The sequence below is a fragment of the Periplaneta americana genome, chromosome 16 (genome assembly GCF_040183065.1).
Source record: "Periplaneta americana isolate PAMFEO1 chromosome 16, P.americana_PAMFEO1_priV1, whole genome shotgun sequence".
NCBI classification, from domain to species: Eukaryota; Metazoa; Arthropoda; class Insecta; order Blattodea; family Blattidae; genus Periplaneta; species Periplaneta americana.
Window position 1 is genome coordinate 8,062,158 of NC_091132.1, and position 15,955 is coordinate 8,078,112.

The following is a 15,955-nucleotide window of genomic DNA, read 5'->3' on the forward strand; positions in this document are numbered from 1 at the left end:
CTTTCGTAGCAAAGAATAATATTGACACATTGACAAATCATGTTTATAGATGCACTCATATAATGTTGTGTGCTTATTTTCATAAGGAAAATGAAGCTTTTTTTATTTCAGATAAACTAAATTATCTGTTTCTTATTATTTTATTTGGCGACTGCTGCTGTCGTTATGTCATGGATAGGAAAGATACTGAAGGAGATGAAAATCATGAACAATTTTATTCTGGATATTTTATCTCAGGACCTGATAATAGAAGGACAATGTCAATCAAAAAGGTCAGTAAATAACAAGTCCAAAGCATTTGTTACTGCCTATAATGTACAAAACTTTATTACATAATAGTAATAATAATTATAATAATATATGTATAATTATATATGTAATGTATCATAAAAAAGTCTGGAACACTTTGGAAAGTTAATGTTGGTTTTTAACTTTGTTGGCCCCTTTGAACTGCAAATACCTGAATTGAAGCATGAAAGCAATTTTTCAGACTTGCAAAGTACCAAGATTTTTAAAACTCCAGGGTAAGAGTTAATGTTTTGAGATTTCACTAGCATATCCATACATTTATATCACTAAAAGCATCAAGGGGCTGTCCACAAGTTACAATAAACCACTATTTGTCTGGAATAACTGTCAAACTACATTAATTTATTATCAATAAAATGTGTGCATTTTACATCAACAGAATTTTCATGACGCATTCATTCGTTCATTCATTTCATAAAGTACTCATTCTCGCATTCATTCACAAAAAATACACAAAAACACATGTTCTGACCCCTACATGGAGAATATTTAAACACACGCTTGCTGAATCAGTTACACGATACTCAAATCAGCAGCAAGGGGTTCCACTTGTACGTCACACTTTCAAAGTAATCCATGGACAGCTCCTATATATGAAGATAATAAATATTATTGCATGTCTTTGTAGTCTATTTTCAATACGTGTAGCATTAGCTGCCTATAAATACACAACTAACGCCACTGGAATAAAACAGCTGCTGGTATCTGTTGCCGCAGGGAGCAAACTGTTGCATGACTAGATCAAACAATCAGTAGAAGTCGTCAAAAACATTGATAATACCTTAACAGACATATACATTCATATATATAGATATTTATATATATATAAACCTGCACCTTTTACACTTACATTGCAGAAAAAAAATCACATCATGGAATACTAATTAGTCTTTGTAGCACTAATGCTTCATTAGATAGGTACAAAAAGACCTATGAAAAAAGAAGACTGTCATATTTCAGAAGATAAAAAAGGAATGAATGACAGTAATATGGAAGTTGCGTTAGTTCTTATTGTACATATAACACGTCCATCATTGTCACTTGTTTCAAGCTGCATTCTGCTGGTATGTAACCGTAATAACACATGGTTTCTGCTGCCAAAGGAGGAAGGAAAAAAAACTTGCACTGCCAATGTTAAAGCTGCAAATAATCAACATTAAAATCACTAACCTAATAATTTTTCTGGCACCACTACTGGCATAATACTTTTATTGCTGTGAAACCCTAGCACTTTTGGAATTTATTGCACTGACCGGAATGGCTGTGCTGCTACATTACATGGAAACAGTAACAAAAAGACCAACATGGAGCACACAGATATCAAATTCACTACGCTGCCGTTGACTGCAGCCTACAGACTACAACCTTATGTCTATTGGTACACCTACTTGGGAATCTCTATGAACAGGTACAACCAAGGGCAAGTTACAGGGATACGGATCCTTTTGATTAATTTAAAAGATCGGTGAAATTAAACTATTAGCATCTATCAATGGATTAAAATCTAGCACACTGAATTCTTCTCATGTGCATGTGCATGACGATGCAACTTCTTACGTAATGTGGTTTAAAATGATCCGACATGTTCACACAAAAATGAAAAGGTATTTAAAGGGCACTATATTATACATTCGAACTGCCTCACCATAACGTATATTCTTGAGCTTACTTCGTTTAAGGATGCAGCTGTTAATATACATCATCCACATTATAAATAAAGGCATAAAGGCTCAATTCTGTTCTCCCATCATTAACGATAACAACAGTTCTTATTCCTTTATGTTCATTTTATGTACAAGTTGAGATGACGTGACTGATATCTGTTAAATACAAACTTATCCAGATATGTGGCACAGCTCAGTTCAGTGTTACAATTAAAACTGGTAATATCAAACACGCAGGGCTAGTATTACATCTCAGCTGTGCTGCGCCTGTCCTGGGCTGGCGTGGCACTGCAGGAAGTAATAGAGAATGCCAGCCTGGGCCATCACGTCCACTGTGCCGGCTGCTAGTGGATCACACCGTTGCTGTCTTGAACTGGAGTCTGACTTCCCGGAGCCCGAACACCCAGGACGGAGCAGTGTGGGACCAAAAACTGTGGCTAGGTTATGCAGTGACATTTTATTCTGAGCTTCATGTTGATTAACCCTGCAATTAAAATATAAAAAGTAACCAGTGCAATATTCATACAATAGCTCAAAATTAAACACACTACAGACCAAAGAGCTAATAATGATATATTATGTACTTCATAAAATCTTACCTGACAAGATGAGCCAAGAGATAGTTAATAATATTCTGGTTTTGCTGTGGTAACATATTGAAACACTGGTGCAACATGGCACGTCGCTTGCTAGCTGCATCACTGCCTCCACCTGAGCTATTAAATGCCTCAAAGAACTTAGGATAAAGCTCATCTGTAAATAGAGCTTCAGGTAACTCTCGCAGGTACAATTTTAAGATTCCGGTTACAGAGTGGATATCTACTTCCTTCAGTAGCTGCTCTGCTTCATAAGAATCTGTTCAACACATAAGAAATATGTAATAAATGCAAAGTACACAAAATTAAATTTCAAACAAATCTTAAACACAGAGGAAGGTCACCTTAGTATATATATTATAATATATCTCCAGTTTGTTACTTTTGCATTCTTTTATACATAAAAGCTAGTGATACATACTGATAATGTTTTTTTTCCTTTCAAATTGTCACACAGTTGTTTTTAATGATTATTCTTTATGAATTGATTAGTAGGTCACTCTATCGAACTCTTATTTAGGGTGGCTTTTGTTAATACAAATTATTTATCTATCTATGTCTTAGAACAACCATTCTGAATTACTGGATTGGTGCATAAGTTCGCAGCATAAATAAATACTTGGTTGCTATGGAAACATGGATAGCAGATGAATGAAAGTACAGAAAAACGCTATGAACTTATGCACCAATCCAATACTACAATATCAGAGGTGCCAATCTATCAAGTGGGTTATCAGTAATACCATAGTGTGCATGCACATGCCCCCCTTCCCTATAACTACACGTTATTCATCTCTTCTTCTGTGGAGGGAGAAAAACCTTGTGGCATGATTTGCACCTAGCAGCTGCATTTCTGCACGTATCTTCTTGAAGCATACTTTTTTTTGTGGTGGCATCTTGATCTTCTGGCTCAGAAGTGATTTCAGTGTTGATGTATTTAATGAAAGCCTGAATTCTGCCTGATTTTTTCTCACAACATTGAAGACTTTATGTAGGAAGAGTCACTGTGAGTGACAATTAGTACTGCAAACGCAACTTTGAAGTATGTTTTATACTTTACTTGTCCACTTTCATTTGTGGAATCTGCAATTTTGACCCTATTTGCGTCTATTCTAGATCCATTTATAATGTATTCAGGAAAAGTATCGCATTGGTAAACTGCAAATCCTATTCAGATCTATCACATTCTGCTTCATTAATAAAATTTGGTAATCTTGAAGTAAAATATTCTAGAGATGAATATGAAACATTTTTCTGTGTGAAATATCTACAACTTCTGTAATGCTCAAGACAGTCAGTCTCAATTGGATATTTCTTTACACTTTTTTTCTCCTCTTTTCAGAATAAAATTGTTTTTTTTTTTAGATAATTTTTCCTTTCTGTAATAAATTTACCTTTGGCCTTCATGCTGGAATAGTGGAGGATATCCATAATAATAATTACAGAAAATCCATAATAGTTGGCATCTCTGTAATATTTAACACGGAAGTAGCTAAACTATGTGTGTCAGCATGTTCTCATCTTAACTTAGAAAAATAATGCCATTCCAATGTCAAATATTTGAAATGAATACATTTTCTGTGTACCAACAAATATTTTTTTTTCAAACCGATATTGTGTATGTTGTGAAATGTGTTTTGTTGAGTATGAAATTATCCAAAATAGTTCAGTACGTAAAGAAAAGGCATAAAACATGAAAAGAACAGGTTGAAAGGGAAAGGAAATAGGAAAAGAAAAAAGAAGACAAGATAGCCTACATACAGTATGTGTGTGGTGTTTTTAGCAGTTTAATCATAAGATGATTATGAACGAATATCCATTGGTAGATTGCAAGGGGTAGTGAAGGCATTCTATCACTTATCCCATCCTCACCTTCATGCAGTGCAAGCTGTTTTTACAAATGAGGAGCTGGTAGTATAATCATTACATCTTCTGCTGAGGAAATGCAGTATATCGTCATTGATGTTATGAAACCTCCTATGTGACAGTACAGAAAATAATTTTTCAGGAGGAAGACAAAAATTAATTAAATATCAAGAGGCCTACATTGATCCTCGATGATGTCATCATATTCATCAACAACCTTTCTTATTAGGCCCATCGATTTTTAATTAATGTTTTTTTTCCTCCTGAAAAATTATGTTGCATGCACACATAGGAGATTTCATAAAATCAACGACGATTTATTAGTATGTCCAAGAAGCTACTATAAGGTGGCAGTCCACCACTGGACTTATCTCCTCCTTGTTAGCAGCCAGATGGGGGGGGGGGGGGGAACTCATATGCTTGCAAGTCTACAAAAAGGGGTGGAAATTTCTCGGAGACCATAACAATTCTTAGAGGAGTATAATGTAAAGAGTTATTCAGTGCTGTGCATGTTCATTATTTAAATACTCACTGGTTTCAAAAGACTTCTTAAGGCGTCCAAGATCAGAAGCTGATCCAGACACTCGGTAAATTCCAACTTCAGCCATACCACGCCGTTCAACTTCCCTCACACATGCTGTTACAATAAATGGGACTTCCCTTTTCTGCCGCCTGTAAACAAAAGAGGCATTATCTTCGTAAACTGAAGCATTTCAGAAGGTCACGATTTACATTGCTGTCACATGCTTGCTTCAGAACCTAAATATCGAATCATTATACTCAAATGACGGCAGTGGATTTGTCAGAGTAAAAATTCGAAATATAACGTCCTCTAGGAGGAAGAAAATGTGTGCGTTTTATGTCACACTAAGTTTGTGATGTACCAACAAACTTTGTAACACTTGATCACCTGCCAAAACCAAAATGGGGAACATACAAGGATTTTATTTTCTACCGAAAGTTGGCTCTTTTGGTAGGAAATATGATGTAATTTCATAATACAAAAATGGGAACAAGATATCCAAAGTATTAAAATAAGCCGAAAACAAGAATTTTCGTATGTAATAATGAAATGATCACAAGTTTTTATAACGTAAAATGAAATATCTTTGCATTACAATGTATGGGATTTTAAAATATGTACAGAAAATTGAAAAGTACGCTAATCTGACTTTTGTTATATTTGAGACAATAATATTGTATAATGAATCAAAACTATCATGATATGGCTACTGAGGGAAGTTGTTAATAATTTTTATACCTCATGGTTTTTAAATTACGCAATCTAGTATTTTTTGGTTTCTAATGGATTTGAGGGAGGTAGGATATGATGGTAGAGACTGGATTAATCTTGCTCAGGATAGGGACCAATGGTGGGCTTATGTGAGGGCGGCAATGAACCTCAGGGTTCCTTAAAAGCCAGTAAGTAAGTAAGTAAGTAAGTAAGTATAAATTATCAGTACAAATCAAACTTGGATTAAAATTATTGCAAATTCATTAGTGCGTGTTCTAAGAAAATAATAATCAACAATGTTCAAAGTAACCTAGTTAATTTTATATATAATATTCCCTACAATTACAGCTGCTAATAAACTAGGCATTGTCATACAATTCAATATAAATTATGAAATTAATATTCACTGCTTAACTGTCATGACACATCTTGAAGATTAATGCATCAATGAAGCTCAAGTGTAAGATTAATGGCAATTCATAAGGAAGCGGAAGTATTAATTGAAATAATGTTTTCTTCGGACTTTAGTGTACTGAGACTAGAGTCAGAGTTCGTACAATTGAACTAATTCCATGGAATACAAGAGACTATATGAAATCAATAACCTTTCAGCAGCTTAAAATTAACTGATTCATTATAAAACAAGCTTACTTGCACACTTGTTGTATCTTGGCCCCAAACAGGCCAGCTGTACGGGCTGTTGGCACACGACGAAGTGTCACTTCACTAGGTACAAACTGCAGAGTAATTAAAAGTGAGCAGTTGTGCATAGGAACCAATTTATCAACAGCTCTTTCACCCAGCCATGATCTGCTCAGCTGTAAAAAAATGATATAAGATGTCATACAAAATTTTACATTACATTCTATAAGAAATAATTTCAATTTTTATCATCAATTCTAAAATATGTTACTGTAAGTACCATACCTATCCCCTGGAGATAGAGCTCTATGCTTTTATGACCACGGCAATAGAATGAGGTGGTATGACAGCCTTTTATTCCCGGGAAGGACCTGGTACTCAATTTGATAGAAGGCTGAATGGATCCCAGTCACGTTATGAAAGTTTTAGCAACAATAAGAATCCTCACATTACGAGGGAAAATTTAAGTGCAGAATTAGAAGTCAGGTACGAGTTTGGTCTGTCAGACTATGTGAGAAAATGTTTACTGATATTTTTTAAGTTTGCAAGGCTTTCTTTCCAACAGCGACTCAAGCCATTTAAATCTACCTTGCTATTCCTGCTACTATGTGTTCTGTTAAACAGACTTTCTGCATTTTAAGATGGATAAAGGCTTGACTGCATTCGGCTACAGGCAGTGAATAACTAAGTGGACTGTGTATGCTTACTCTTCATAGAGTATGTGTTAATTCCAAGAAGGTTAGGTTCATCGGAACAGTAGTAACAATAACAGGACTGGCCAGTAGTATTCGAAATGTTTACAGTTTATAACAGTTAGGCATTTCACATATTATAAGTATGGTTACTGGACATGATCATCAGACCTTCACTTAGTAACCATAAATGAGGTTCTCTTGTTTTACAAATTGTCAAAGCCTGCTAATTTCTAAACATGAGGCGAAGAATTATACAATTTGAGGCATTCCCATTACAGTAATCAAGTCGTTTTTTACATTATATATTATGCAATCAATATCTCTTTCGTTTCTTCCTCTTCAATTAAGAAGCATGAAACAATTACAAATTCTTATTTGCTAACACTCATGATTAATAGACCTAACCTCAAACTCCTTTATTTTCAGCAATGTCAAAATCGTACGTCATATGTTTTAAACAGCTGATAGGGAATCTAACGAGGTGATGAGGTAGAGTCGTTACAGTGAACGTACTCCACATAAAATATCTGTTGCGTGTGATTCATCCAAGGAGTGCGATATGATTATGGTGTAGTGAATGCTTACCTTAATATGTAAATATGAGTTCTGTTACCTTACATTAAAGTAGTAGTAGTAGTAGTAGTAGTAGTAGTAGTAGTAGTAGTAGTAGTAGTAGTAGTAGTAATAATAATAATAATAATAGTAGTAGTAGTAGTAGTAGTATTGGTAATAGCAGCAGTGGAGCAAATAATTTAATAATTAAAAATTTGCCCTTTTTTTTTTATACTGTGAAATACATCGTGGATCTCAGAAAATTACTATTTCTCACTTTTGGCTCGTCTCTAATTTCTAGTGAGTATCATTGCGCTACGCCTATACAAAAAGTATAAGTAATAAACATATTGCTCAGTTCTAAAATTATAACACAAAGAAATTATTTATCTGCAAGAAATATATACATGGAACATAGTACAGTCAAGATAATTTGAAAAAGCTCTCAACTTTGGTTTGTTTTTCTAATAATTTATCTTCTACAAACTGTTGAAGTAGTTCACTCAAAGACTTGAAAATCAATCTTTCTTTGCTAGAAACAATGTAGGATGAAGATCATATGCTCACAAAATGTACTTTACATACAATATTAAGTTTCCAGCCATCATGTAAAAAAAAAAAAAAAAAAAAAAAAACAGATACACATGGTACATAAACTCTGCAACAAACAATAAATGCAATAAAGTTGCGGAAGTAAAAAAAAAAAAAAAAACACGTAAACATTTTTCGTATATAATAATGAGATGATAACAACTAATGATAACGTAAAAATGAAATATTTAAAGTAGTATGAACATAAAGGTGAAAAGTATGCTAAACTGAAATCTGATGTATTGAGACAATACTGTAGTTATTTACCTTTTGTGTACATTTGGCTCGAAGAATTGCACGATCCTGACTTTCTTCATACAACAGAATACGCAAATTCTGTGACCCCTCCAGTTCAATGATGAACTGTTCATTCCAACGAGGACTAGCAGAATTGCATACCAACTTGGACTTTGCCTTTCGGAAGTAGTGGCCATAAGAATCTACTTCCACGCATACAAACAAGTCTGTTAAAAAATAAATCATTGTATTAAATATTATACAAAAATAGATAAGAATGCAGTAGCAGTATTTTATTTACTGCAGAGATTATTGTCTTTATATTCAACATACAGAAAAAAATGACCAAATAGTTTTGCTTGGAATCCTCCATCAGGGACAGGATTTTTTTATGTGTCATTATGTGAGACACAAATCTCCCTGCTTTACATTCCTTCTCAAGGATGAAGCCATACTAGGGATTTTAAATCCCTTGAAAACCCACTGGCCTCGGACAGGTTTGAACTCACGAACCCAGGAGTCAATGACTAGCATTATACAAGAATGAGCCAAAAAATAGCATGAATTAATTCTTAAATATAATCTGAGAGAAACCTGCAATATTGGCAGAGTTTGTAAGAAGTAATTCACAGGTCAATGTCATTCATATTCTCAGTGCTACCTGAACACCGAAATGCACCATGTTCCACTTAGAGGGATCGAGAAACAAATGCTTACTATTTAAAATCAGATCTGATAAGATGTAGAAACTGTTCAAGTTTATGCAACAATAGTGTAAAAACAGCTATGCGTTTATGTGCGCAAGATTTAATTATTACATGATTAGAAGAAAGTATATAAAGATTAGAAAAAATAAAGTATCTACTATAATACAATAAAATATTAACTGACTTACGAAAGTACTAAACTGTCTTCAAATGTATCATCATTACAAATATTCCGCTAGATGACAGTAGTGTGTTATGATGAGCTGTTCTCTTGTTATCAGTTGTGCCAACTATACAATCTTCATTGAACTCTATGGACGATTACTAGTCAAGAAGGCTTTGTTGATTCAGTTTAATTTTAATTAGAACAGTTGCATTCCACTTCAGTTATCAATATAATATATCAAACAGTCTTTGATACGTGACTATCCACAATCTCATACAGCAGAAGCTATAACATAACCTAAATAATATAAACAAGATAAATGACAGAAAAGTTTTAATTAAGGGTGATGAAATAAACACGAATAATTTTAAAACGTACAATTATTGAAAGTACAATGTTGGCAAACAAAGAAACAAATACAGGGAGGTGATAAAAATTGTACAATATGCAGCCGTGAATGCTTGAAACACATCGTTCCATACTGTTTTATTAGTAAAAGGTAGTATGACGTAGTAAAAGTGTAATAGTGAATATAACTGATGTATCCAGAGTACAATATTGATAACTCAGCTCTTTATACTATAATGGTTAACTACAAGAACTGTTTAAGAGCATCTTCATCATTCTATGCTACAGAATTACTTAATGCCAACTTGAGAAATTCTTATAAATGTCATTCATTAGCAATAAAACTGAAAGTATTGAAGCACATGGTAACTCCCACACAATAAGAGAATTATTATCACAAATATTTTGGTTCTCATATGTATGTATGAACTATTTTAAAATGTTCAATATAATTAGGAATAATGAAATAAACTTTCTTCATTACAATTCTTTGTTTCTATCGTAGATGTATAGTCCACATTTGCATAGAGATTGCTTTTACTTGTTATGTAAAAAAAAAAAGATTACATTAAGTTCGGAGCCTACCTGCAGGTTGATCAAGATCTTGCAGTTCCCTGAGGGTGAGATGAAGGTCACCCACTAACAGACTTTCATCTCGGCCTGTTCGTAGAAGATAGGAGCCCATATTTGTTTTTAGGAATGTTCTACAAGCAGTAATCCATGCCTGGAGTTCATACATGCTGACCGTATTTGTTCCTCCAGGGCTGGGAAGCTGGCAAGACTGGAAGGAATATGAATTTACAAACTCAAGTAATGTTTTACTCTTAATGTATATTTACAAAATTATTTTCTATGTTTTACAACTCTATCAGTTTAATTTCTTATTGGATTTTTTAACGTTTTCCTAAGAATGCTACTGATTTATCATTTTCAGTTTCTCCATGAACACAGTCAAGCATGTTACAACAAATGAGATTTACGAATGTAACCCACACAATCACTACAGTATGTCTGCTATGTTATGTGCTATTATAACTGTCTCCATGGCATTTTGGAGTTATTTCATAATTATTAAAACTGATGAAGTGCAAACAAAACTTTCATGCATTTCTTGTAAGACGATAAGAGTACAACTAATGCAATATACCTGGAGGGCATGTACTGCTTCTATCCACTGAGTGCGCTCAAATTCCGATGACAAAAAGAATGTGTATGTACGAGCAGCTGACCGATTTCCAACACGGAAGACCAGATTAGGAGATGCCAACACCAGCTGCGCTTCCAGGTCAGCCAGCTTCTTCCGTTGCTTATCCGATCCTCTGCTCCCTAATCTTGAACGCTGCAAAGCAATGGCACACAACACATTGACAGAGTACTATCACGACAGTCAGAGCCTACATACCATTACATAATCTATTCCTTCACCTCTATAGATCTAAGCAAAGTCTTTGCTAATTATAATGTTATCTTCCACAAATCAAATTTGATATTATATTTTCTTTAAATATTTCACACACATTCCCAGTTCATTTCAGATTACATATTTGGCTTTACAACTGTTATTTTTTTATTTTTTAAAACATAATGTATTTAGCTATGTAACAATCAATGTTTCAACAAATAGACTTTTATAAGAAATAGAAAAACACTATTTTGAGACATCTTTACACTGTTAGACTTTTTTTTTTTTTTAATTTAAGATATTGTTCCTTAATGCTATTTTCATTATAAAACACAAATGAAAAATGAAAAATTTACAATAAAAAAATAAATAAAGCATTGAATCTATTAATGTTTGTAAGTGAAGCAATGCAGAAATTTCTCCTGTGTAACAAAAACGAAATATAATGCAAAATAGTGGGGCTAAGAGAAGTCTTAGAAGTAGACAGACAGACAGACAGACAGACAGACAGATTGATTGATTTATCTGTTCTATAATATTCTTACAGTTGCTTTATAGCATAGAATAAAGAATATATCCAATACCAGAATGAATACCTTAATAACAATAACATATTATGCAATGCAATATGATTACCATTTAATAGTATTAAAATACTGTATTTACACAGTACTGTGAAATGTCGAGAATTCATCCACAGAATAGAAAGTGTGAGATATTAAGTAATTTTTTAGTTTTACCTTAAATAATGCAGGGTTTTGGTTATGATTCTTAATGTCTTCACGAAGACTATTGAAAATTTTTATTGCTATGTAATGTACTCCTCTTTGATAGCATAATAAATTTGATGATGGCATATAAAAATTATTCTTGCTGCGGGTATTTATACTATGTATGGCTAAATTAGTTTGAAAATTTTCTTTATTACAAGAAATTTATTAAAGAGGATATGTGCTGATTTGTTAAGGTCAGAATCTCTAATTAAAAAAAAACAGTCTACACGATTCTCTAACCTTTGCTCTAACTGTTATTCCAATTACTCTTTTTTGTAATAAAAATGTTTTTACTATCTGCAGAATTTCCCCAAAATATTATTCCGTAGGACAGAATGGAATGAAAATAGGCGAAATATATTGTCTTTAAGATACTGCTGTTCAGAAATTGTTGTAATGACCTAATTGCGAAGCATGCTGAGCTAAGTTTACGGGTTATTTCTTTAATATGATTTTTCCAGTTTAATATATTATTAATATGCAAACCAAGAAATTTGGTTGTTGATGTTTCTGGTAGAGGTATATTGTTGATAGTTGTGTCTAATGTTTCAGAGATGAAATTTAATTTGAAGTAAACTAACTTAAAATCAGTTTTAACAGTCACATTTGAAATTATATTTCAATTGCTGTTAAGAAAGAGTCTTTGGCATCTACATCAATAGTAGATGTATGAGTGGGTATGTCCGCCCTTGAATTGGAAGTAAAATCCTGTTGCCCCATCATGGGTGGGGGAAGGAGGAGAAAAATCTCGTTATTTTTATTTTGTCATTGCTTTTTAAAATTCATTACCTTAAGAATGAAAATAACAACACTTTCAAATATATCAGCACTTAAAGTGACTAGGAATCGAATGTGTCATGTAACAGATTCTAAACATCAGTTTTTCCTTTTATATTTCGGAGTGCTGATTTTTCTCTGTCAATTACATTTAAATATAATAATCTCAATGTTTCAGGCCTTTGGTGAAGGAATAGTAATCATAAATCTTAAAAAATCAATATTTATAAAAAGCCGTAAACAATAGAAATTCCTTAGCATATACTGACCTTATCATCATTTCTTTCATCCCACAGTATCTGGTCACGTACGGTGCAAGCCTGAGATTTTAGTGCTACAATATTGGCTGGAGAATTTTCGCGAGGTTCAACAGCTGGCTCTTCAAATATCACAATATCACACAATGGAATGTACCACTTCAATTCAAAAGTGAATTTATCACGCCCGGAAGCCTGCACACACAGAAATCAATAATGAGGTATAAGGAAAATATTTCAGTAATATACCGAATCCCAACTGACTCAAATTCTTCAAATCCTAATGAATAGGCCTACTTACATTCTCAATTTTTGTTCATTTATTTTTAGATAAAAATTCTGTGTTCAAATAACATATAAAACTACCAGTACTTAATTTGTTGTGAAAACTAGTCAAGTCACAAGAAAAGTAGAGATCAATGTAATATACATATTTGTATCACTCTTTTTTTTTATCAATATACAGTCATTTCATTTAGTGTTCTGCCCAAGGGCAGGTCTTTCACTGGAACCCAGCTTTCTCCAATCTTTCCTATTTTCTGCCTTCCTCTTTGTTTCCTCATATGATCCATAAATCTTAATGTTGTCTATCATCTGAAATCTTCTTCTATCCCAAATTCCTCTTCCGTTCATCATTTCTTCCAGTGCATCCTTCAGTAGGCAGTTTCTTCTCAGCCAGTGACCCAACCAATTCTTTTCTTCTTCCTGATCAGTTTCAGCATCATTCTTTCTTCACCCACTCTTTCTAACACAGCTTCATTTCTTATTCTGTCTGTCCACTTTACACATTCCATTCTTCTCCATATCCACATTTCAAATGCTTTTCTATTCACTTCTCTTCACTTCATCGTAATGTCCATGTTTCTGCCCCATCCAATGCCAAACTTCATACAATGCACTTCACTAGTCTCTTCCTTAGTTCTCTTTCCAGAGGTCCGCAGAAGAGTGTAACGAAAAAATATATATATATATATATATATATATATATATATATATATATATATATGAGCAAAACTTCAGACATGGATTCCTCGTATGTATAGAAGAAAAAATTGTTATGTCAACATGGGTCCGGAAATGCTTGGTTTCTGAGTAGGGCTTCCAAAATGATCAGAATGTACTCAAGTACGTTTGTTTGCTGGAATTATTTTTATGCATTCTGTTTACATTCTCTTAGATTAACTCTTCAAAATGTCCACCTCCTGCCTGAATACAGGCTGTAGATTGTCTCATCGAGATCCGAACATCTCCCAAATTTCTGGCGTAGTTTTATTGTCTGATAGTTTTCCAGAATCTGCTGATGGAGAGTTCATTATCTTCAGGAGTCCAATAAACCAATGACTTTAAGTGCCCATAGAGAAACAAGTGCAATGGGTTGAAATCTGGTGAAGGTGGAGGTCAACCATGCTCACATCTTGATGAGAAGACGAGCTGCGGCCTGTATTCAGGCAGGAGGTCGAAATTTTGAACAATTAATCTAAGGAAATGTAAACAGAATGCATCATAATAATTCCAACAGAAAAACATTTTGGAGTGCACTACGATCATACCTGCAAGCCCTACTCAGAAACCACGCACTTCCGAACCCATGTTGATATAACCATTTTTTCTTCTATACATATGAGAAATCAATACCTGAAGTTTTGCCCACTTTTTTCGTTATACCCTGTATAGCAATGGCATGAACTTCAAGCCAGCAAGGGGTTGCAATGTAGGTAGGTCGTGTGTCTGTATGGTAATATGCTTTATCTATTTCTGAAATAAATATATTCTGTTATTTTAATTAATTTTCTTTAAGTTAACATTTGTAACTTTGTCACTGATTATCAATGCACTCATTCAAAAAGTGTGAATGGTAAAAACAGATTCAAGAATAAACAAACATTTACCTCAATAACTGTAACACAAACCCTTACATGCATATTCAAATCAACTATGCTTCATACCATAGAAAAAGGAAGTGTTATGTTCTTAATTTTACCTTGTACTTTGCACATGCAATAACATCGTTGAAGAGAAAGAGGTGACGAAGTTTTCGATGTCCGTCAGACAACTCCACTATAAAAGAGTTCTTGACGAGACGACGTTGAGCTCGATCAGCAGACTGTGAAAGAGAAGTTAAACATTACTTTGATCACACTTGTATACACACAAAGTGCTTGGAACCAAATACACAATTTTACTCACAGCTGCCCACATAATACTCATTTGATATATGTGTCAAAAAATGTTGCTGGAACTAACCCACTGTCTTAATGCGAGCATTTAGTCGCCAAAGAAACACACTGGTGGTGCTCTCTTCAAAAAAAGTGCACTCGTATATCAAATGACTAATACGTGCCATTGACACACTAAACAGAAGCAAACAGCTCCATTAACGAACAATGAAAATGGACATTAAGATGAGAATAATCTACTAAGTGAAGTTCAATAGTGACAAGTCTGTGTCAATGCAAGAGAGCATTTCTATTTTCTGTATGCGGACTGCAATGCAATCATATCTTGTTAATATATAGAGACTATAGCATCTTTTTTCGAAAGTTCCAGTACTAGAACGGAATTTTTACTAAATATATTGTAAACCAGAATTTTTTAAACGATAATAGATGTGAAATACGAGTACTTTAATCCTTAGTTATTTGTAATTTTGATTTTTCACTATTTCCTGAGCTTTTAAGCATGATTTTCTGAAAAACACTTTCAAAGTCTGATATATTTAAAAGACTACACACATATATATTTCTGATACTTGTAACATTACAATTAATTATAGGTACATAAGACTTTTACTCCAAGTGAAGTATATACAAATGATGGAAATTAGCAATCGTTGTGGCTGAGATTTATGTTAAAATATTTTTTTTTTAGTTACACTGTTAATAATAAGAGATTATGTTGTGTAATAACCAATTTCAAAACCAATATTTTTCGTCTATATTAAAAGAATTACACACTCGTAACAAAGTTACATAATTATGGCAAATAGTATGTTAAAGATTTTGTCTATTGTTATATGAAAATTACAGACGTAAATGTGTTGACAAAATACCGAAAACTTTTCAACCTGAATTTGAAGATCATGCTGCACATTCTTTCCATAATGCATGGTACTGTAATAGATTTTCTTTCTTGAAAGAAA

General features: G+C 33.4%; 1 protein-coding gene across 2 annotated transcripts in view; it reads right to left on the bottom strand.

Annotated features, from left to right (window-relative positions):
* Positions 1 to 2,087: 2,087 nt before the first annotated feature.
* RhoGAP1A (Rho GTPase activating protein at 1A) overlaps positions 2,088 to 15,955 on the bottom strand; it is a 44,188-nt gene continuing 30,320 nt past the window's right edge. For both annotated transcript variants that reach the window (XM_069849414.1, XM_069849413.1), the window contains exons 8-16: positions 14,798 to 14,920; positions 12,829 to 13,011; positions 10,755 to 10,946; positions 10,193 to 10,388; positions 8,417 to 8,613; positions 6,321 to 6,487; positions 4,968 to 5,107; positions 2,573 to 2,828; positions 2,088 to 2,457 (exon numbers count right to left, since the gene is read on the bottom strand). In XM_069849414.1, the coding sequence (XP_069705515.1) occupies positions 2,226 to 2,457; positions 2,573 to 2,828; positions 4,968 to 5,107; positions 6,321 to 6,487; positions 8,417 to 8,613; positions 10,193 to 10,388; positions 10,755 to 10,946; positions 12,829 to 13,011; positions 14,798 to 14,920 (1,686 nt within the window). In that variant the 3' untranslated portion in view covers positions 2,088 to 2,225. The remainder of the gene's footprint in view (positions 2,458 to 2,572; positions 2,829 to 4,967; positions 5,108 to 6,320; positions 6,488 to 8,416; positions 8,614 to 10,192; positions 10,389 to 10,754; positions 10,947 to 12,828; positions 13,012 to 14,797; positions 14,921 to 15,955) is intronic.